Source organism: Gopherus flavomarginatus, chromosome 8, assembly GCF_025201925.1.
Source record: "Gopherus flavomarginatus isolate rGopFla2 chromosome 8, rGopFla2.mat.asm, whole genome shotgun sequence".
Classification (NCBI taxonomy): domain Eukaryota; kingdom Metazoa; phylum Chordata; order Testudines; family Testudinidae; genus Gopherus; species Gopherus flavomarginatus.
The window spans coordinates 100,021,358-100,045,715 of record NC_066624.1 but is presented as its reverse complement, the minus strand read 5'-3'; the positions used below and the strand labels follow the sequence as shown (position 1 = coordinate 100,045,715).

Here is a 24,358-nt window from a genome sequence, read left to right as displayed (position 1 = left end):
TTAGTTCTTTGTAAATATCTTATTGTTTTACACCACCAAGTGGCCAGATTGAGCAGATATAGCAAGAATTTTTGAATCTAGCCTTACTACCTTAACACATGCTGGGTTTGGGTTTGTTGTGGTAGCCCTTAAAGGGCACAAGTATTTAAATAGTGACTGCTTTCCATACTTCATTTGGTGGGGAGGGATAGCTCAGTGGATTGAGTATGAGCCTGCTAAACCCAAAATTGTGAGTTCAATCCTTGAGGGGGCCATTTAGGAATTTTTTGCATGGGGCAAAAATCTGTCTGGGGATTTATCCTGCTTTGAGCAGGGGGTTGGACTAGATGACTTCCTGAGATCCCTTCCAGCCCTGCTATTTTATGATATAACAAAAGGCCTCTCATTTTGGAAGAGCCACTTAAATGTCAAGCCAATTCTTTAACAATTGCCTCTGCAACCTTCCACTCTTGGGTGCGTGTGCCATTAGCACCATAGCCATCCTGAAAGCAGTGACCATTGGGGCTGTGTATGCCCCCTTGTGGCAGTGCTCAGAGTGCAAGTACATGAGAAGCTGCAACCTCAGTAGCTCTCATGCCCTTTACTGTCCACGTGAGGGGCTTCAGAAGCAGCAACTCCTCCCCCTATTCTCTGTCTGGCTTTAGGTGAGTTGTCAGGGGTTTGTAGAGTTGGTTGTAGGTTTTGGTAAGTTCAGTCCAAGCTTGACACCGGTACAGACTTCAAACTGGATGGCAAAGGGTAGCACTACATCAGAGCAGATTACCACAAGGGTAGGAAAAAGCTATGTGCCACAATGCCACAGCACACTGCCTCCTATTCGTTCCTTTCTTCATGGGCAAGTAGCTGAAGGAAGAGGTTGCTATGCATTTCTCACTAGGGCAGTGGTTCTCAAACTTTTGTACTGGTGACCCCTTTCACATAGCAATCCTCTGTGTGTGACCCCCTGCCCCTTATAAATTAAAAATACTTTTTTATATTTAACATCATTATAAATGATGGAGGAAAAGCAGGGTTTGGGGTGGAGGCTGACAGCTCGTGACCCCCCATCTAATAACCTTATGACCCTCTGAGGGGTTCCGACCCCCAGTTTGAGAACCCCTACATTAAGGGCAACAAAAGAAATTCTCAAGAGAGAGTGAGGGAGAAGATTAATTTCTAATGGGTAAAGAAGGGTCATCTTTGTGGCGTAATGCTAAAAATAGAGGGTAAGAGTCTTTATTCTGCCCGGCAACATTTTAGTGGTCGTTGCTGGTCCTGCTATTAAACTTAGTACCTTCCATCTAAGTTCTCAAACATTTTGGCTATTAATGAATTAAGCCCCCAATACCACTATAATGCAAGAATTGTTATTTAATTTACAGATGAAGAAGCAAAGGCAGAAACTAAGGCCAATGTTTTCAAATGCAGCCACTAGTTTTGGGTTTGTCAGGTTTGGGAATGATATTTCAGAGGTGCTGAGCCCCCAGTACTGCCTCTGACTTCAGCTGGAGTAGTTGGTATGCAGTTCCTCTGAAATTCAGGCCATATTTTAGGTGTCTCAAGCTGGACACCATGCTTTTGAAATTTGGGTCTGACTTACTCAGTATCATCCAAGGAAACTATGACAGAGCTGGGAATGGAACTCAGGTCCTGATTCCCAGTCCCATTGCTTTAACCAGAAGACCTAAAAAAAGAAACTGTGAAGAGAAGAGGTTGCTTTCCATGTAGGGCTATTCATTGGAAAAGCCTGATTATTTGAACTGACTTTCTAATCAACTGCTGGCAACTACTTGTCTCTTTCAGTCCAGATTATCCATGCACATTTGCTGCCACCTGCGGAATATGAACAATTAGGAGTGTATTGATAGCCTTAGAAATTACACATTTGTACAGATCTGTATTTTATACCGTGACACCATGTCACTGGAGGTGTCAGAAACAGGGAGATGATGCCATGAACTGAAGTCATATTACATAGCAGTGTCTTGAAAACACTGTTTATCTAACCATGTAGGGACAGAGGACAAGTACATTCCTTGTGCTCAGGGGAGTGCAGGGACAGGCTAGACACCTAATTCCCATTGAAATCCAGAAGAGTTAGGCACTTAACTCACTTAGACACTTTTGAAAATCTATCAGCATCTTTAGGCACCTAAATGTACTTGTACTTGAAAATGTAGCCCTTGGAAGCCTAAGACCCACTGGCTTTAAATAACAGCTTGACTTCTAAGAACCAAGGGGTTTTTTTGAAAATGTTACTTCAGATCCTCTGCTGGTGACCCATATTCACTTCCTTCTCTCTTATCAGCTCTTTTATTAGAGCTATAACTTTATTTCTGCAGATGACTCATGATTCCATACCCTTTGTTCTGATTTCTGTCATCATTACTTTATGTTCTAAAGGATTTCAGCAAAGGGGATAATGCTGTCTTCAAATCTAAGGCAAATCTAAGGCAATCTGGGTCCTGGGAAGCTTTCTGGTGGCCGCCTTCTTCCTTTTATAATAAACAAACAAATTGCTGATAATACTTTACAGAGTTATGAAGGGCTTTCCTTCTGAAAATCTCAGAGATCATTGCAAACATTAATGAATTAATACAATACCTTTGGGAAGAAGGTATCCCCATTTTGGAAACAGAGATACTAAAACAACGAGGAGTCTAGTGGCACCTTAAAGACTAACAGATTTATCTGGTCATAATTTTCACTCCATGCATCTGAAGAAGTGGGTATTTTACCCACAAAAGCTATGCCCAAATAAATCTGTTAGTCTTTAAGGTGCCACCGGACTCCTCGTTATTTTTGTGGTTACAGACTAACACAGCTACCCCTTGATACTTGACAGAAATATTAAAGTGATTTTCACAAAGTCGTAAAGGAATTTCATGATGACCTGGGGAACAAAACCCAGATTTCCTAACTGTGAGGCTTTTGGTTTAACCACAGGATTGTCCTATGTCTCATTTATGATTTCTGAAGACCTTCTCCAGGGAACAGTTAAAGCATTTAGATGAAATAGTGGCTCTTATGAGTAATCCCATGTGCCAGCTTGATCTTCTAATTTGCCATATTCGGTTCTTGTAGAGTGTGTGTCTACTATCACCTCTTCTTCTAGTGCTTCCAGTATTCCATCCTTTTCTACCTTTGCAAAATCTACAATGTGCATTAGGCCATTAAAACATAACCCAAGTCATTAACATTTAGAAATTAGCTACAGTACAAGCAGAGTATCTTTTATATATGTGTGTTGAATGGGATGGACAAAATGGCAGGTTGATATAATGCTAAATATGGATTAATATCAGAGACCGTAAAGACTCTAAGGGAGCCATCCATTGTGAGTTAGTCAATTTTACACTTAAAATTAGAGAGAGAATAAAATTTACACAACTCTACATTATACTGAAATATGTATTTTTATTAAGGGTTTATGGTGACAATACATATCACGAGAGTGAAGCTCAATGGCTTTATAAATGTCACCTGAACTCCCATGATAAACAGAGCACTATAACACGCACACCAGATTATGGGGTATCGTTTATTTCCCATTTCCATCTGTGTTTTGGGAAGAGCAAAAAGTACAGGTGCCTTGAAATAGAGGTCCCTTGTGTATAGTAATTAACATTCATTTAAAACAGAGTGAGACACAATCTTCTGTATTAGCAGCAAAGAGTCCTGTGGCACCTTATAGACTAACAGACGTATTGGAGCATGAGCTTTCATGGGTGAATACCCACTTGGTCGGATGCAAGATGAAGTGGGTATTCACCCACGAAAGCTCATGCTCCAATACATCTGTTAGTCTATAAGGTGCCACAGGACGCTTTGCTGCTCTTACAGATCCAGAATGACACGGCTACCCCCTCTGATACTTGACAATCTTCTGTATTGCTATTGTAATTTGTATTACAGTAACACCAAAGCTGAGTTTGGGCTCCTGTTAAAACACAGAGTAAGAGAAAGTCCCTTCTGCAAAGAGCTTACATGCTAGAGTTAGGATAGGTAACAGGGCAGGAGAAAGGAAAGATTATTATCCCCATTTTGCTGATGGGGAACTGAGGCACAGAGAGACTAAGGGCCAGATTTGTAAAGGTATTTAAGGGCTTGTCTACATCACAAAGTTGCAGCGCTGGTGAGGGGGTTACAGCGCTGCAACTTAGGAGGTGTACACATCTGCAGGGCATCACCAGCGCTGCAACTTCCTGTTTGCAGCGCTGGCCGTACTCCCGTTTTGTCTCGGGTGTAGAGGATCCAGCGCTGGTGATCCAGCGCTGGTAATCAAGTGTAGACACTTACCAGCGCTTTTCTTGACCTCCGTGGAATAAGCAGGTATCCCAGCATACCTGAGGAAGCCTCTGGTAATCAAGCTGGTCTCCTTCCCCGGTTTGCTCTCGCGTTCCCCGAACCCCCGAGCAAGCAGGTCTCCTTCCCTGCGGTTTGCAGGGTGGTTCGGGGAACGCGAGAGCAAACCGCGGCGAAGCTGGTCTCCTTCCCCGGTTTGCTCTCGCGTTCCCCGAACCCCCCTTGAAGCCGCCCAACAGCGCTGCAGTGTGGCCACATCTAACACCACTTGCAGCGCTGGTTGCTGTAAGTGTGACCACTCTGCAGCGCTGGCCCTATACAGCTGTACTAATACAGCTGTAACAACCAGCGCTGCAAAATTGTAGATGTAGACATACCCTCAGTGCTGAAAGGTGTAGATACGTTCCTAGTGGGATTTACGAAAGTGCCTAAGGGGCAGAAATTTAGCAAAAACTGGAGCAGATGCTGTATACTAAACATGGAGGCATGAAATGTGTACATGGTTAGAATCCTGTTCATAGAAATGAGAACAAAATAATGGGGAAGAATAATAGGGAAATGGTATCATTCGAAGTACAGTGGTGCCTCAAGGCCCCACCATTGGGCTAAGCATGGTACAAAGATGTAGTAATAAATGGTCCTTGCTGTCCTACAAACTAAATATGCAAGACAGTCAAGTATTATTGTTCCTACTTTACAGACAGAAAACTGGGTCACAGAGAGATGAGGTGGCTTTGATGTTTGTACTGAATCCACATCTGAGTCCCAGTCCAGTGCTTGAACTACAAAACTAACCCTGAAAACTGTTTGAAGCTGAGGAGCAACAGGCAGGCCATGTCATAGAAATGACAGGTGGATTTGGGGCTACATTTTCACCAGAATGGAGTCACCTGGATGATAGGCTCAGCAAGTGTTGCCTGGAGTGAAGATGGGGAAACAAACTCCTGGCATATGCCAACCAACCCATCTGGTCATATTTGTCCCATGTGCTCAGTTAGATGCTGTTCTTTGTCCTACTGAAGTCAATGGTACTTGTGCCAGTGACTTGAATGAGGGCTAGATAGAGAGCCTTAGAATTAAATCCAGCCCTTAGATGCAAATCCATGGCTTCCACTGAAGTCATCTCTCCCACTGAAGTCAATGGAAGCTGCATGCATACAACTGAGAGCAGATTTTGTTCCTAGGTCTATAATACAGTGTCACAATATGCAGCCTTCTAATATCAGGCCTGCTTTGAAATGTTTATTATTAAATCCTTGTAATGTTTGGTCAGATCTTGTTAAGAACATAATACTGAGGTGGAAAACAATCTGAAAGGGATTACAACAAGATTGGTATTATTCATTGCGATACACTTAACTGGGGGGAGACTTCAAATTTAATTTACTGTAATGTCAAAGTACAATTAATATATAGGCAGTGATAAGGGAAACATGCAGATATACACATTGATAGCACTACATCAACAAATAAACTTTTGGTTCTAGTAATTAGGTACACAAGATTATTATATGTTTAATTGACTAAAGTGACAATTTGGAATTACATCTAGTCACATTTAATTGGATTTGGAATCTCTGGAGGATAAGAAATGGAGAGCAGTTTGGAGAAGCAGCCATAAAAGCAAACTGATTTTCTAAAGTCAATGAAAGCAATGCATTAATATCTGCTTTACAATAGTTTGTAATATCCCCTCAGTCTAATAAGAGTAATGCAATGGTTATAACAAACAGTCTGGAGACTAAAGCGTATTCAATTAGATGCAAAGATTGCTGATTGGTTTGGTTTTTTAATAGCATAATTTAATCAAAGGTGAACTATGTTTGACTTTGTGGTAAACTGAGATATTCTCAGACTTGCAGTATATCTCAGTGCTGTTCTGGAAGAAATTTAGACTATATTTAATATATCTTAGTCCATAAATGCTTTAAAGCATAATAAGCAGCAGCCAGAATAAAATATTTCTGAGCAGCCATTAAATATCTGAGCACAATATAAATAGAAAAACCATAAAAGGAAAAAATGTAAGGTTGTTTTCTCGCATATAGTTTAACTCCCTAATAAAAATGCTTGCTGTATTCCCAAAATGTGTTTTACTGTTGAGCAATGACTGATAGTTATGTATAACTGTGTGCCCTTTTTATATAAACTTCATATTATATTCATTTTATATTATCTGCTTTAAAAACTTGGTGCTTTTATCTCCCTCCCCTCCCCAACATTCACGTCTTTATTCTGCTCTTGTCATTAGGAGTGCCATGATTGCTGACTACATGTACTGGCTGTCAGGAGGCAGTGAACAGCATATAAGCAAGCTCATCAAACTGTATTGGCAGGTAAAAATTGATGGTCTAACTAGAAAGGAGGAGCCCATCTCACTATTAGGACCAAAATGAAGGATTAGTGCTTAAAAGACTGCCGACAAAGATAGCTCTGGGGCATATCAATCAGCAGGACACTGTATAGCCCTAAAGTATTTATAATTAAGTAGATTTTCTGGGACTAATTTTAAGGGCAAAATTCAAGGTTGTTGTTAACCCTTGGCTCATACTTCAATTTTATGGAGTGCTATAAAATTTAATTCCAGATATCGAGCCTTTTTTAAAAAAAATTGGCTGAGATTGTTTTTCTGATAACTTTTCATGCTCTTTGAAATGCAAGGAAAAAAGACCTAACCAGTGGTCTCAGGGAAACAGAGTACAATAAGAAAGACAACTAGTAAGACCCCAATTCTGCAAAGATTAATCACTGCATGTAGTCCCTATCAGCTTCGATGAGCCTCATCACTCGAGCAATGAATACTCACTTGAGTAAGGTTTTGTAGGCTCAGGGCCCTGATCTAACAAAGCACTCAAGCACGTGTTTAACTTTAAGCACATGTGTAGCCCCACTAACTGTAATGGGAGTACTGGTATTCTTGGAAGTAATCAAGTAAGTGTTTGCTGGATTGGGACCAAGAGGCTTAGTGCTAGATCATTGGTACTGATTACATTTCTAGCCTCTGTCTCAAACACACCCATGTGTACACACACACACACACATTATGCTCTGGAAACTCTACTCACTCCAGTAACTGCTTGCGAGTCTCTCCTCCTTCCTGTGTCTTTATTTTTAGGATTGGGTTAAGAATCTCCTTATTTTTCAGTAGCTTCTTCCCATTCACTCTCCGGGCATTAGTTCCCTACTTTTCTCCTTCCTGTTTGTGCCTTCCCTCCTAATTGCCCAGGCTGGTCCTAAGCACAACCAAAGCACAGTGTAAAGACTGTGTAGCAGCTGGGGTTCCAGCCTTTGGGGGACCCACCTCCCGTGCAACTGCTGCACTTTGAGATGGGACCTAGTCCACTCTTCTGGCAGTGAGATCCAACAGGAATGAAACGGTTCACCCCCTACCATCAGAGGGTAATTCATGGGCTGTCCCTCCACACGCCAGCGCTTAGAGAGCTCACCTTTGCTTTTGGCCCTATCAGTCATGAAGCTAATCCTTTCCACTCCCTGACTGATATTTGCCCCAGCCGTACCTCCCTATCTGCATGCCCCGTTGTCCATAAGCACGTGCTTCATGGCCTGGCTCCCAGGATGAGCTGAAAGAGGTTTTATGTCAAGCTACTTTGTCGCTGGTTGAATGGTTAATAAAAATCCATACAATCAACAACGGTTTCATACATTATGCATAAACTTTATCTTATGATAAAATATTGGGGACTGATTCTGATCCCCTTTACACTGGTGTACATCACATCACAGTTACTCTTTGTTGTATGAAGAGCAAAATTAAAAACACTTCTAATTTACTCCAGTGTAATGAAGATCAGAATCAGGCCCTTTATGTTCCAGTGTCACTCCTGGAGGTCTGCAGGATGAATCTGCCCTTTCCTAAATTGTTAGCAGCATCATCTGACTTCTTATTTATACACATGAATACATCTCACTCTAGGAGCCACCACATCTCAGAACTGTTGTGAGTGCAAAGCATGTCTAGTTCAGAGTATTACCCATTGGGCTAGCATTTGCTGTGTCTGTGAACTTTCAAATGTGAATAGACCAAAGGACCTGTGTGTATTAACCTCTATCTCAGCCCAGGTTCCAGCTCCACTCCCATTCTGTGGGCTTGTGTCAAGGTTACTTCACCACTCTGATCTTTAGGGTACAGATGTGGGGACCTGCATGGATACTTCTAAGCTTAATTACTAGCTTAGATCTGGTATCACTGCCACCATCCAGAATTTTCAGTGTCTGGATCACTCCCTGTCCCCCCACTACTTTCCCCTCTCTAGGTAGCCTTGAGGGACTTCACCAGTTCCATGGTGAACACAGATCCAAACACCTTGGATCTTAAAATAAGGAGAAATTAAGCATCCCCCCTCCATTCCCCCCACCAATCCCTGGTGAGTCCAGATCCAATCCCCTTGGATCTAAAAACAAGGAAAAATCAATCAGGTATTAAGAAAAAAAGGCTTTTAATTAAAGAAAAGAAAGGTAAAAATCATCTCTGTAAAATCAGGATGGAAAATACTTTACAGGGTACTCAGATTCATATAGCCCAGAGGAACCCCCTCTAGCCTTAGGTTCAAAGTTACAGCAAACAGAGGTAAAATCATCTCACCCAAAAGGAACATTTACAAGTTGAGAAAACAAAAATAAGACTAACACGCCTTGTCTGGCTGTTACTTACAAGTTTGAAACATGAGAGACTGGTTCAGAAAGATTTGGAGAGCCTGGACTGACGTCTGGTCCCTCTTAGTCCCAAGAGCGAACAACCCCAAAACAAAGAGCACAAGCAAAAGACTTCCCCACACCGAGATTTGAAAGTATCTTGTCCCCTTATTGGTCCTCTGGTCAGATGTCTGCCAGGTTCACTGAGCTTCTTAACCCTTTACAGGTAAAAGAGGCATTAACCCTTCACTATCTGTTTATGACAGCTTGATTCATGGGCTGGGCACGGGGAAGAGCATTTGTCCCCTAGGTGCTTACAGCATATGCATCAGGAGATCCAGCAAGGTCCCAACTCCCCAAGACCTCACTGGTGGGAACATGCAGTCTTTGCCCTCTCTGTTCCTGTTTCTTTTCTGCCTGTTCTTGGAACTGGAATTTCTTGTCGTCTTTGTTTGCAGAAGGTATGAAGTGTCAATGAAGATCTTTCCATTTGTTTGGTCTCTCCAGGTGCTTGATTTTCACTGTGGGGCAGACATTACTTCACTGGGCAAAGTCACTGGCTTTCAATTTACTGTCTTTAGCAGGACTCAGTAACATCTAGGAATGTTCACATACAGGCAGCTAGGGGCCCATTATTGTGCCCATTGAAATCAACAGAAGTAGTGGGGCCTGAGAAAGCACTGTATGTTGAAGATGTATGAACAGCAACCTTACCTTTTTGAGTTGCTGAATTCTGTGCATTCAGCATTAAGTGTCACTTCAGTGTTAATCGTTCCCGTAGCAATGATTATCCAGTATTTTGTGGGGCATGACACCATATTGAGACCTATCACCAGAGAGTGACTCGGTAACATTAACAAGTACTAATCTTTATGTTAATGTTCTCTCTTTATCTCTGGATAAAGCTGAAAATAACTTGTCACGACTGTACATGCTTATGTGCCTTTGTAACCAAAGCAACAGCTATTGATGCACAGTCCTTTTCTTGTTAACCATTCTCCTCCTCTGGAATTCTATAAGGCAGTCTCATGATTTTGAGGGAAAGAAGAGAAGAGGACATACCCAGGACAGGATATCCCTCAAGGCTCTTTACTTTGGTAAAGACTGATTTTTATGCGGGGGAAAACTATCACACTTTAATTCTGATCCAATGGCCAGGCAGAAGGTTTTCAGGATTCTTCTTGCTATCTTTGCTTCTTCACTTGGTGATTTTGCTTTGCAGTAAGATTCAGTGCCCATCTTATGCCTCTTCCATGGCTCTGAATGTGTCATCACCCTTCTTGAATCTTTCCACTAGCTAGCTTCCTCTTACTGCATAAAATTGAGGCTCTTTATTCATATAGACAAAGCTCTTTATTATCATCTTGCCTCAATCAAAATCTCAGCATTTTTTTCTTCTTCTGTTCCTTATGATCACATTGATCCTTTCACCTTATTTCTCCCTTCATCTCCCTCTCTAGTTTTTGGTTGCCCCTATCCCTGGCAACATCTGCCAAAAATTCTCTTTCTCCTTCCAATCCCTTCTTAAAACATACCTGTTCAAACAGCCTTTTCTCATCGTAGTAGCCCCTAGACTTGGGCCTATATCTTCTCTTGTGTTTGTTTGCCTTTATATATATATTGTATACACGTTGTAAACTCTTACTGATTTTAAAGCCACCCAGGATTATTGTGAAAATGTAATCTAACCTCCCACATAAAACAGACCATCAAATTTTACCCACTAATTCCTGTATCAATCCAAATCATTTGTGGTTAAACTAAAGAATATCTTTCAGAAAAAACATCCCATCCTAATTTAGACATTTCAGTGATGGAGAATTCGCCTTATCCTTTGGAAAGATATTCTATTGGTTAATTACTCTGTGTTAAAAATGTACATTTTATTTCCACCTTGATTTTGGCTAGTTTTAACTTTCAGCCATTGGATATTACTATGCCTTTGTCTCTACTAGAGAAAAGAGCCCTTTCCCAACAGATATCTTCTCCCTAGTTACGAATTTATAAACTGTGATCAAGGCCCCTCTTAAACTTCTCTTTGTAAGTTAAATAGATTGAGTTCCTTAAATCTCTCACTATAAGGCAGGTCTTCCATTCACTACACTTATGTGAAATGATGTGTAATATGACATAAAATATTAGTTTTGAATGATATTTTTTTCTGTTACTCCCTTATGAGACGGAGGTATAATTAGAGCTCAGTTGGGAATGGTTTTCCCATCCCAAATAAGGATGAAAAATCAAAATCTCAAATTCTCTCAAACTGACAATCTGAAAAAAACAAATTTAATTGGGTCAATCAAAATATTTCATTTACATAATTTCTGTTTCATTTTTATTTCAACCTTTTTCTACGTTTTTACTAACTGAAAAGTCGTTTCAAACAGACAAATTGAATTTTTTGTTTCAAAAATCTTGAAATGGGATGTTTTGACAATTTCAACAGTTTTTTCCAAAACAATTTTGAAATTGGAACTTGATCAATACTAACACTTTCTCCTGACCAATTTTGGCTTTAACAAATTGGGGTTTTATGGATGAAAACACATTTTGTCAAAAAAATACCTATGTATAATGCTGAATAGAACTGAGAAAATAATTTGCAATAGATATTATTATTCAATGAATTAAGTCTTTTGTTCTGGTCACAGAATATCTTTTCAAAAGTTTTACCCCTCTAGGGGATAACAAATATGCAAAATTAGCGATGCCTGGCTTAGTTGCAATTGGTCATATAAATCACAAGGTATTTTTTTCTGTTCCTGGATTATTGGGCAAGTGTAACCCCCTGGTGAGTATGTGTTACAGGTCCCTCTCTGTGCTGAGGATCTGTCTGTTACAACCCCAGCTAGAGAAACTTCAGGATCTGTGGCTGTTTGTGCATGGGCCTTTTGGACTTGGCTTTCTACAAACATTTATGTCAGTTCAAGTGGATCGCTCAAACATTTACAGAAAAGAGCAACAAGAATGATTAAAGGTCTTGCGAACATGACCTGCGAAGGAAGGCTGAAAGAATTGGGTTCGTTTAGTTAGGAAAAGAGAAGACTGAGAGGGGACATGATAGCAGTTTTCAGGTATCTAAAAAGGTATCATCAAGAGGAGGGAGAAAACTTGTTCACCTTAGCCTCTAAGGATAGAACAAGAAGCAATGGGCTTAAACTGCAGCAAGGGAGGTTTAGGTTGGACATTAGGAAAAAGTTCCTAACTGTCAGGGTGGTTAAACACTGGAATAAACTGCCTATGGAGGTTGTGGAATCTCAATTTCTGGAGATATTTAAGGGTAGGTTAGATAAATGTCTATCAGGGATGGTCTAGACAGTATTTGGTCTTGCCATGAGGGCAGGGGACTGGACTCGATGACCTCTCAAGGTCCCTTCCAATCCTAGAGTCTATGAATCCATAAAAAAAGGGGGCACTAGTGGTAGAAGCAAATTCTTTAAACACTTAAATTGAATTTGTTTTGCTCTGTTCACACAGTGTTCATTGAGACCTCAGCCCTTTTCATGTCAAAAATCTATGGCTTCATAAACACAAAATAAATAATTTACTGTGTGATGACGCAACTAGACTCCAATCCTACATGGTCGGAGTACTTCTTGAGTAGTGAGTACATCAGTTCAAATAAAGGTCAACTTCAGTTGACATCTTGCAGGATCATGACCCAAGAGAGCAAGGTTAATAGCAAGAAAACTCAGAATATAACCAAAATACCATCAGCAATCTTCCTCTGGCTATAGGGGCTACCAGCAGCATGATACACTGGTTCTATAGATGTGTCCTGTAAACAGCACTTTATGGCATGTCAGGTTTTCAGCATGGCAACAGGGAGAATGTTTTGTAATCCTTTTAATGAAATGTTTCACGTGAACTGATAGTTTAGTTTCTTTGCTGGGGTATCATCTTAGTGTGAAAATGTATTTCTCATCAGTTCTTGAGGGCACCATATATTTTGTGGCTAAGCTTGTTGTCATATTTCACTTCAGAAGCACCCAATCTGGCAATCCATGTTCATGGAAAGTCCATTGACTTCAGCTGGCATTTTGTAAGTGTAAGTACTTCAGGATTGGGCCCATATTTTTGAAACAATGTAGTTAGAGGGAAATACCCAAGTTGCATATACCCTAGCAGAACCTATTTTTGCCCTAAGAAGAATTTTTAACTTTTCTCACTGTGGGAAAGGGTAACGTGCTTCTTTTCATCTTCTCTCATCACTCTTGCTAATCAAATCTGTAGGCCTATCTAAATTGTATACGTGAGACATGGATGTTTTAAAGGATTAATTTCTTTGTGCTTTTAATTTTCCAGTTGAAATTTGGAGTGAAATCATCTTGCATTTCCATTACAAAACCAAAAATGTTTTTGCACACAAAAGAAGGATAGTCATCTTCTTAAGACATTGGACTGGGACTTAGGAGACCTAGCTGCAATTCCTGACTCTGCCATAGATTTCCTCATCATCTGGACCAAGTCACTTAAGATCTGATCTACAGCCAGTTAAAGTTATTTCTTCTCTGTCATACTTATTTGGATTATAAGCTCTTTAGGGCAGGAACTGTCCTATTAGTAAGTGCTTCCATCATTATAGTATTTGAGCACCTCCCAACTGTTAATATATTTTTCTTCCCAGTAAACCTATGAGGTAAGGAATTTCTATTATTGCCATTTTGCAGATGGGGAAACTGAGTCAGAGAGCAATCAAATGACTTGTGCAAGATCTCACAGGGTAGTTGTGGCAAAGCAGGAATTGAAACTAGGTCTCTATCAGCGTAGGCTACTGTACTAACCACTTGACCATCCTTCCTTACTGAAGAAGTGTTTGTACAACCCCATTGCTGTCAGAATCCTAATCACAGTTGGAGTTTCTGTAATATTTTGTCCCTTTGCTTATGAGATTGCACCAATCACTTGTACTTGAATTTTTCACTGCTCCATAAAATAGCAGTGAGTTAATATCATGTCTGATGCTATTTTAAAGACGTTTTGTTGCTGTAGTTGTTACTAGTATCTTCATTCAGGCAGCCTTTTGTATGTATCTAGCCAGGTTATTTTTAAATTATTTTTTCCACACAGTCATTTCCCTTTATTAATTTTCCTCCCTTCCACATGATTTCTACTTAGTAATATTTTTTTAATATCAGATAATTAATGGCAGGGTCATTGCTGGTTGAATCATACCAATTTTTTCATACATTGAGAAGTTAACACTTTGAATGTCGCTCTTATTAAAACAAATGGTTTAATTATCTCTAATTTCAGAAGGGATGGATTTATTTAACCAATATTTCAGTTTAAAGTAATAGACAATACATATCTTGGTCATAGTCAGTAGCTATTGAAATCCCAATATAAAGCACAATACAAAACCCAATAAAAATGTTAACCGTTAATGAAGACCTATAAATCATGTTGTAAAAATGAGATGTAAAAAGAGAGCAATCTGACTGGGTAACAAAAGGTCCATACCATTTAAAAAAATGCAGGAGGGAATAAAAGTAATATGAAAATGCCAGGAGTGGAATCCTGAACTCATACTCTGCTTAGGGGATGGGTTTACTAGAACACACAGGGAAGAGAGCTTGAAGAGTCAAGGGGGAATCTAGACCCATCCAGGAGGCGGCCAAGACAACATCAGGAAAACCCAGCCCCACCTCCCTCCCAGGCTGCAGGTCTTCTTCAGGAGTTATGCATCCATTATCCTGTTTCCCCCCATCGCTGCATACCACCTCCTCTCTGAAAGGAGATGAAGCAATGCCTCTACAGGTCCTAGAAGTATTAACTACCACATGAGTTTCCACTTGGATATCTGCTCTTATTCTATGGGGGAATACCACACAGAGCTTTAGATGAAGTCTCTTAGAAGGGAATAAACAGTCGGTAGTTTTCAAAAACATGCCTTCGTTCTACATATAGTCAAGTTACTCTGCCGCTAGATCAGCAGCTTTTCACTTACATAAAATGCGATCTGCCATTGCATTGGCCCAGTCATGTTAGTTGATGCATCTCTGAAACCCAGTAATGTCATCCTGTTTGTAGGCAGACCATGTCTGTCTCAGTCTGTCACTGACTGATTAAGCTTCTCGTGTTTGGGTCTGGTTCCCAAAGGGCATGGAACTGTGTGCTAGGAAGTAGGACTGATGTCTCCTTCAGTGAGCTTTAGCTTTTTGCATTGCTTTTGTGTCAGCTTCTATTTTTCTGTTAAGACCACTGGAAAGTTCCAGAAATAAGCATTCCATGTCCCCTTCAAGGGGTATTTCCACTCAGTGTCACTTCACATTCCCCCATGTTTTGAAACTGGAGGACAAGTGCAACAAATAATACTAGGGTCCAGATTTTCCTGGATGTGATAGCTGACAGATTTCTTCACCAAATGCTCTCCAAATCTACAAGAAGTGATGCCATTTTAGATTTTGGACTGGTGAGGAGCTCATCGAAGAATTAGTTGTAAGGGGACAACCTTGATTTGAGTGATCATGAGCTAATACAGTTTAAACTAAGTGGAAGGATAAACAAAAATAGATCTGCAACTAAGATCCTTGATTTCAAAGGGGAAACTGACTGGACTGAAAACTCCAGGATCTGAATGTGGAAGAAGCTTGGAATTACTTTAAGCCAAACTTACAGAAACTATCTGAAGCCAGCATCCCAAGTAAGGAGGAAATTTCATAGATAAGGGTTCCAGACCAAGCTGGATGAGCAAGCATCTCAAACATGTAATTATGAGAAAGCAGAAGGCCTACAAGAAATGGAAGATGGCATGGATCAGCAAGGAAAGCTACCTCTTGGAGATCAGAAAGTGTAGGAAAAAAGGGAGAACTGCCAAAAGCCAAGCAGAGTTGGACCTTGCAAGAGAAATTAAAACCAATAGTAAAAGGTTCTACAGACATATAAATAAAAAGAAAACAAGGAAAGAAGAAGTGGGACCGCTACACACTGAGGATGAGGTGGAGAGAAAAGATAATATAGGCATGGCCCAACACCGAAACAAATACTTTGCCTTGGTTTTTAACAAGGGTAATTAGAAGTTTGGGAGTATATGGAAGTAGAAATGACCACATCTGAGGTGGAAGTCAAACTCTAACAGTTTAATGGGACTAAATCAGAGGGCCTGGATAATCTCCATTCACGAATATTAAAAGAACTGGCACATGAAAATGAAAGTCCAATAGCAAGAATTTTTAATGAACCTGTAATCTCAGGAGCTGAACTATGACTGGAGGATTGCCAATGTAATATCTATTTTTAAGAAAAGGGGGGGGAAATGATTTCAGAAACCTGTAAATTTAACCTCAGTTGTACAATTGAACAAATTTTGAAAGAGAATGTAGTTAAGGACATAGGAGTAAACAGTAATTGGGATAAAATATAACATTGTTTAAAAAGGATAGATCATGCCAGACCAGCCTCTTCTCTTTCTTTGAGAAGATAACTGATTCTTTAGACAAAGGAAATGCAAATATAATCTAACTGGATTTCAGTAAGGCATTTGATAGAGTTCCACATGGGAAATTATTAGTTAAATTTGAGAATGTGGGGACTAAGATGAAAACTGAAAGGAACTGGTTCGGTTAGGAGACCAGTTTATACTGAAAGGTGAACTGTAAGGCTGGAGGGAGATTACTAGTGAAGTTCCTCAGGGATCAGTCTCAGGATCAATCTTATTTAACATTGACACAAAAAGTGACCTTGACACAAAAAGTGTGTGTGCACTAATAAAATTTGCAGCTGACACAAAGTTGGGAGGTATTGCCACTACAAAGGAGGACCAGAATATCATATAAGAAGATCTGGATGACCTTGAAATTGGAGTAATAGAAATGGGATGAAATTGAATAGTGCAAGTTCATGCTCTTAGGGACTAACAACAAGAATTTTTGTTATAAGCTAGGGACATATCAGTTGGAAGTGACAGTGAAGGAAAAAGACCTGGATGTATTGGTTGATCACAGGATGACTATCAGCCACCAATGTAATGAGGTTGTGAAAAAGGCTAATGTGATCCTAAGATGCATCAGGCGAGGTATTTCCAGTAGAGATAGGGAAGTGTTAGTGCCATTATACAAGGCACTTGTGAGACCTCATCTGGAATACTGTGTCCCATGTTTAAGAAAGATTAATTCAAACTGGAACAGGTACAGAGAAGGGCTACTAGGATGATCAGATGAATGGAAAACCTACCTTGTGGGAGGAGACTCAAAGAACTTGGCTTGTGTAGCCGAACCAGACAAAGGATGATGGGTGATAAGATTGCTCTCTGTAAACAAATCAGAGGGATAAATACCAGAGTGGGAGAGGAGTTAATTAAGTTTAGTGCCAATGTTGACACAAGAACAAAAGAATATAGACTAGCCATCAACAAGTTTAGGCTTGAAATTAGACAAAGGTTTCTAGCCATCAGAGGAGTGAAGTTCTGGAACAGACTTCCAAGGGGAGCAGTGTGGGTTAAAAACTTAATTGGCTTCAAGACAGAGCTTAATAAGTTTATAGAGGAGATAATAGAATGAAACTGCCTACAATGGTATGTAGTTGATCTGCAACTGCTAGCAGCAAATATCTCCAATATCCGATAATGGGATACTAGATGGGGAGGGCTCTCAGTTATTACAGAGAATTATTTTCCTGGTGTCTGGCTGTTGGGTTTTCAAGAAATGGTCAGGGTCCAACTGATCGCCATATTTGGGGTCAGGAAGGAATTTTTCCTCAGGTCAGATTGGCCGAGACCCTGGAGCTTTTTTGCCTTCTCTCCAGCATGGGCACAGGTCACTTGCAGGTTTAAACTAGTGTAAATTGTGGATTCTTTGTAACTTGAAGTCTTTAAATCATGATTTGAGGATAACTCACCCAGAGGTTAGGGGTCTATTACAGGAGTGGGTGGATGAGGTTCTATGGCCTGCGATGTGCAGGAGGTCAGACTAGATCAGTGGTTCCCAAACTTGTTTCGCTGCTTGTGCAGGGAAAGCCCCTGGTGGGCCGGGCTGGTTTGTTTAGCTACCGTGTCTGCAGGTTCAGCCAATCGTGGCTCTCAGTGGCCGCGGTTTGCTGCTCCAGGCCAATGGGAGCTGCTGGAAGCAGCACGGGATGAAGGACATACTGCCTGCTGCTTTCAGCAGCTCCCATTTGGAGCAGTGAACTGCTGCCACTGGGAGCCGTGATCAGCCGAACCTGCGGACGCGACAGGTAAACAAACCGGCCTGGCCCACCGGGGGTTTTCTCTGCACAAGCAGCGAAACAAGTTTGGGAGCCACTGGACTTAGACGATCATGATGGTCACATCTGACCTTAAAATCTATGAGTCGATGAACACATTGAGGAGTCAGTTGGTGAGTTCAGACTCCTTTGTGTAGATTTTAACCTCTAGGTGTGATTGTACACGTGCTGAATGATGCTGAGCCTTTGGTTCCACCCATGTGGTGTGAGACTGTCCTCTCTTTCTGAGACCAAGTTATTTAAAACTTCTGCAGTTTATAATTCCTTGCCTATATCACTGGAGAAACCTAACAACGGGCAGAGCATTCAAATATCAGCCACCTTCCCAAGGCACCGATGGCAACAAAGGTCCACAACTGTAGGTGTTTTGAGCGGGTGCTAGAAGGAAAGCCCGGTTATACAGGGACAAAGTCACATTAAATTCTCCTTTTCAGTTGCTGGAATTCTACTCCTGCTCACTATCAAAACAATCTTTTTGTTTATAAAGAAAGGGTAAACATTTAGCAATGTTGGTTAAAAGCTCTTTGGGCCAACTTCATTATTCCCCACAAATATGTGGGGGCACCAGTTCAGTGGACTACCATAGTTTGCATTGGTGTTGCGCTGAATTTCCAAGTGAGTTGGTCTTTGAATTATAGATTTTAGCAACTACTTTTCCCCCTTTAACCCATTACAAATTTAGCTATACCTCATTCATTATGCCAGATAATTCTATCCAATTGGCTTGATTCTTCCCCAACCCACAACTAAGAGAAATTCTGAATAAAATTCATCACTGGGACTCCTACCCTGGGGCACAAAGGACAGATTCAGTTCCTAATCCACAGTTGATGTCACTCATGATTTGCTTGCAAACGTGTTACATGAGATATGAGCACTTCCAGTGCCATCATTCCTGCATGTTTTGTGGGATTTGGGAGTGAGCTTTTGTAGACCTGTGTAGATACCTTGCTGATTGCTTTCCCCAACTAGCAGGAATGTATTCAGGAAATTTCAGTAACAGCCTAGAATTCTCCCTTTCCCTGCCACCCATATTTTTTAATGAGTTGTGATCTCTACAGAAGGGTGTAAAGCCTAGATCCTCTTCCTCAAAACATAAAATGACAGTTATGGAAAAATCAAATACATCTTGAACAGTAAAGTAACCATCTTAAGCATTTCTGCTTCCACCTTTTAGAACTCACCAGAATACACAGATATATTTTTATGCTGCTCTGCAAAGCTGATTTTAAAAATATACCACACATAAAAAAACTGGTAGTGACTTAAATACAGTAATAATTTAAGAACCCAAATAAGCTGACATTTGATGTGACATACGTTAATGAGGAGGTATTACATGGCAGATAAGCAGAAAGTTCTCACCTACGGTACAATATAGGATTTTTCATAGCATAAACAGATTAAGGAAAAGAGCGTGCTACCTATTTTTCCCCCAGAAAAATGAAAATAACATAAGAAGATCACAACGATAAGAAGATAGTCATATCGCAGCACTGACAGACAGTGCAGAGCTGCCAAATATTCCCTCATATTAGGAAAAATATAGAGGACAGTGTGTAGGTTCCATTGTAGTGTTCCCATATTTCTAAGAAGTGTAACATTCCAGCATCCGAGCAGTAACCATTTGTAGAGGAGGCTTTCAGCTTTGCCCTGCCTGATATCATTACATTCATAAAAATCGTCAATAAAAACATCAATGTATACATGACAGTGGCTGAGCTTGCACTCCAGCCCTGTGATAAGGCTCAGCATTTAGATGTCTACATTTTTAGCTAACTCTAGATGTCAAGATAATTGGATTTTCCAAATTAAACCTTGATGCACTTTAAGGTTAGGGAGGGTAGCCACGAAAGCTTCTGTCACCATTATGAAGAATTTGCAGCCGTGCTGTAATTTTTCTTCTCCCATGTCTGTTAGGAGAGAGGCAAAATGGCAAAAGCTTCATTAAAGAAAAGTGGTTATATCATCTGCCATGAAAAGTTGGCATAGGAAAGCTTTGTTTCTTGTAAATCTACCTGGGAATTTTATGAGTTCTTGCCAAAATTTTAAAGGTTATTAAAGAGACAATGTAAGATTGTTTTGGCTAAAATTTAAGTTTCATTAAAAGGTCTATGAAACCGCTTATTCGTAGACATGGTATAGGTGTCTCTGATATATTTCTACAGAAGTTGGGCAGTCAGCAATAAACAGGATACGTGGTGTTTCTTCTGTTTAAGGAATATGTATTTAAACCCTTGACCCTGTCTAGACAGAGCTTTTTATTTAGGAATTTTTTTAGTTTAATTTTTTTTTAATTGTCATGATAGCAATGTAATCTTAAACATTCCTTTGATAAACCATGGAAACGTTAAGCATAACATAAGAACGGCCATACTGGATCAGACCAAAGGTCCAGTAGCCCAGTATCCTGTCTACCGACAGTGGCCAATGCCAGGTGCCCAGAGGGAATGAACAGAACAGGTAATCATCTAGTGATCCATCCCCTGTTGCTCATTCCCAGCATCTGGCAAACAGAGGCTAGGAACACCATCCTTGCCCATCCTGGCTAATAGCCATTGATGGACCTATCCTCCATGAATTGATCTGGTTCTTTTTTTAACCCTGTTATAGTCTTGGCCTTCACAACATCCTCTGGCAAAGAGTTCCACAGGTTGACTGTGAATTGTGTGAAGAAATACTTCCTTTTGGTTGTTTTGAATCTGCTGCCTATTCATTTCATTTGGTGACTCCTAGTTCATGTGTTATGAGAAGGAGTAAATAACACTTCCTTCTTTACTTTCTCCACACCAGTAATGATTTTGTAGACCTCTACCATATTTCCCCTTAGTTGTCTCTTTTCCAAACTGAAAAGTTCCTGTCTTATTAATCTCTCCTCATAGGGTAGCCGTTCCATGCCCCTTTTGGAAAAGATATAAACCCTCATTCTTCAGGGCATGTCAACCACGGACTATCTTCCTGTTAAAGAGTTTCTTATACCTTCTCGGAAGCAATGGGTACTGGCCACTGTTGGAGACATGATACCTGATTGGAGGGACTGATCTGATCCAGTATAGCAATTCCTATGTTTCAATGTGCTGCCGAAGAGGGTACTTTTGATTCTTTGCAATGCTCAACAAGGGCCTGATTCAATGCCCCCTAATTGGGAGTCTTTCCATTGACTTCAATCAGCACTACATCAAGCCCTGAATGAGAGAGAATGGAGACTTGACTTGCCCCAAATTTGGGAGGTCTGGGGAGGCGAATGTTTGAAATGTCTAAAAATCTTTCACATTTTTATAAAGAAAAAAAATTGCATTCAGATTCATTGTGACTATATTGTAACTCTAGGTATAGCCTGGCATTTTATATATGTTTATACATAAATATAGCAAGCCTGGAGCAAAGGACAAGAGATCCCACACTCCTTCCTCTCTCCTTTTTAAAGGAAGTGGGAGCCCACCTGTCTGTGTGGGGACACCATATTATGCTGCTGTCACCTTCCTCATCCCAATGCATTGTACATGGTAGGACAACATTAGTCCCAAAGGACTAGAATCCAGTGTGACCTGTAGGGAAGATGTTTATTGTGGTGTTCACAGAAGTCCCAGATTTCACAATTTTCCATCTCTTTTTCTGAGTTTCTTGATGGTGTTTCCCTTCACCCTCTTTTCTAATCACACTGGGGTCAAAGAAGCGCCAATGCCATCGTTGAGATGTCATCAAAAATCACTTATGTCGGGCATGTGTGAAAATTCAGCCACAGCCTTATATAGCACATAGGGAGATGTCTCTGCCTATGTACAGGGTGTCCACCTCCATCCTTATGCAGGGGTGTGAAGATTTAGCCACTGGTGGAGTAGATTAGCACCATCCTCTTCCTGCTGCCTCTCTGCAGAGCCCACCAAAAAGCATGAAGGCAGGAAACAGAATGACTTCCCCAATCCTGTTCTCCAGGGTCCCAATCCAAAGTCCAGTGAAATCAATGGAAGTCTTTCCACTAACATGAATGGATACTGAATGGGCTCTGGGTGCACACAGGAAGGGGAATAACAGTTGCTACCATCTCATTCTCAGTGCCTAGACATGCCTGTAGATTTCTGTGCTGAAGTCTTCCTGAGCATATGGACTTCAGTGCATAAAGACTTCAGCAGAGAAATCTTTAGGGACCCCACTGCATAAAGTTTTCTGTTCCAAAGTTTTTATGCCCTGAAGTTTTTATGTCCTTAAAGATTTTAGCCCATAAAAATCCAAGGGGATAATAAAACAAATAGCAGCTACATGCAGGCTCAGAAGCTGGAGAAAAAAATTACTCTTGGATAATAACAGGACCTTCAGTAGTAGTATTGATCAAAATCTAAGGAACTATTTTTTCCCCTTTGAGTGATATTTTACCATATTGCACTCTGACCCAGTACCTGTTTGCATACTGCACAGACTGTTTATGGGTACATGGTGGTGTAAAGGTTTTATTGCCATGATTTTGAATTGTTCTCAAGGCTGGTGAAGCCAAAAGTGAGTTATGCAAGTAAGTTCCAATAAAGCCTCTACACGGCAGCATGCCACTATGCATTCCATTTAGACTATATATTAGACAATTGTTTTCTATATCTTTATGGTTAAATGCTAATAATGGGTGCCCAATATCGGCACAAAAATGCCAACCCAGTTGAGTACTTGTATTAGAACTGTAAGTTGTGCTGATTGTGTGTGTGTGTAAAAGTGCGGGACTCACCCCTGCAGCGCTTCCTGCTGGTTTCTCAGGGAATTAGCTCGATTTCCAGCCCAGAGTGCCCTTTGCAGGCCAGTGATCCACCTGTCCTCTGGCCCTGTGTCCCGCCTGCACCCAGTACCCCTTTACCTGGGTGCTGCTCTGCAGCAGTACCCCTACAGTCTGGGTCTCCCCCTCCCAGGGGAACCCCCGCCCACTATCCCCACTTCACCTCAGAATAAGGCTACTGCCAGTCATCGTCTAGCCCCCGTGCCCTGGGGCCGACTGCAGTATCAGCCTACTCATCACTGGCAAGATTGGGTTTGGACCTGCAGCCTTTGCCTACCCCAGGGCTGCCCTCTGCAACCCCATGTACCCGTTGGCCTTATGCTTGGCTGCAGCCTGGGGCTTTCCAGGCTGGAGCTCCCGAGCTCCTCCGCCTTTCCCTAGCCCTGCTCCACTCAGGTACCCTGTCTCTAGCTCCCTGGCCAGGCCCTTCTCCCTCTACAGGCAGAGGGAGACTGCCTGGGCCTCTGGCTCATAGCCTTTTATAGGGGTCAGCTGGGCTGATTGGGGAACAGCCCCAACTAAGCCTACTTTCCCCCAATCAGCCCAAACTTATTGCCCCAGCCACAGCCCTCTTCTGGACTGTTTTAAGCCCCGAAGGGCAAGAGTGGGTAACCATCATACTACAGTGTGCAAATAGTTGTGCCTCTGCTTTTTAAAAAATGTGTCTCTTGGTGCTATTTTTCTTCATCCCTAAAGCCAAGTTTTGCAAATCCTAGAGTGATAGACAAATTAGAGTTCATAAAACTAATGTACAACATCTGAAAGAGCTTTCCTATAAATCATGATGTTGCTATTTTAAGGTCTACTATTTTTCAGCTTGCCAGAGCTAGCCATGGCTACTGTAGATATATATCATGTGAATGTTATTATCCCATCTCACAAGAAGGAAACTGTCAGGATACATCTACACCACCAAAAAAACCCTTAGCAGCGAGTCACAGAGCTCTGGTCAACTGACTTGGGCTCACACAGTGGAGCTAAAAATAGCAGTGTAAACATTTGGGCTCATGCTGGAGCCTTAGCTCCAAGACCCTCTCTACCCACCCCGCTGCATTTCAGAGTCTGGGCTCTAGGCCGAACATGAATATATACCTGCTCTTTTTTGGCCCCATTATTCCAGCCCCTTGAGCCCGAGTCATTTGACCCAGGCTCTGAGACTCGTCATCATGGGTCTTTCTTAGCTGTGTAGACATATCCTTAGTGTCCCTACATCTGGTGGCTCATGGTATAACAGATATTTTAAACCTGTTACTGCTCCAAGACTGAATATTGTCCATTCTGGACTGCAGAGCAGGGTAATTTTCAATCCTGGCTTTTCCCTATTCCATATTTAGGGTGAAAGAAGATAGAGTTTTGTTTTATTTTCCATGTCTCAGAGGTTTGGAATGTTAGAAGTCATCCCAGCAGAGATGGATGAGTGGGCAGAAGGCAAGTGAGTAGGCTAACAGGACTTAGTGA

At 41.1% G+C, this 24,358-nt stretch overlaps 1 protein-coding gene across 1 annotated transcript in view; it reads left to right on the top strand.

Annotated features, from left to right (window-relative positions):
• The window catches only part of SPATA16 (spermatogenesis associated 16), a 117,019-nt gene that overhangs the window by 46,591 nt on the left and 46,070 nt on the right, over positions 1–24,358 (top strand). The window contains exon 4 of the mRNA XM_050965971.1: positions 6,536–6,620. Within this exon, the coding sequence (XP_050821928.1) occupies positions 6,536–6,620 (85 nt within the window). The remainder of the gene's footprint in view (positions 1–6,535; positions 6,621–24,358) is intronic.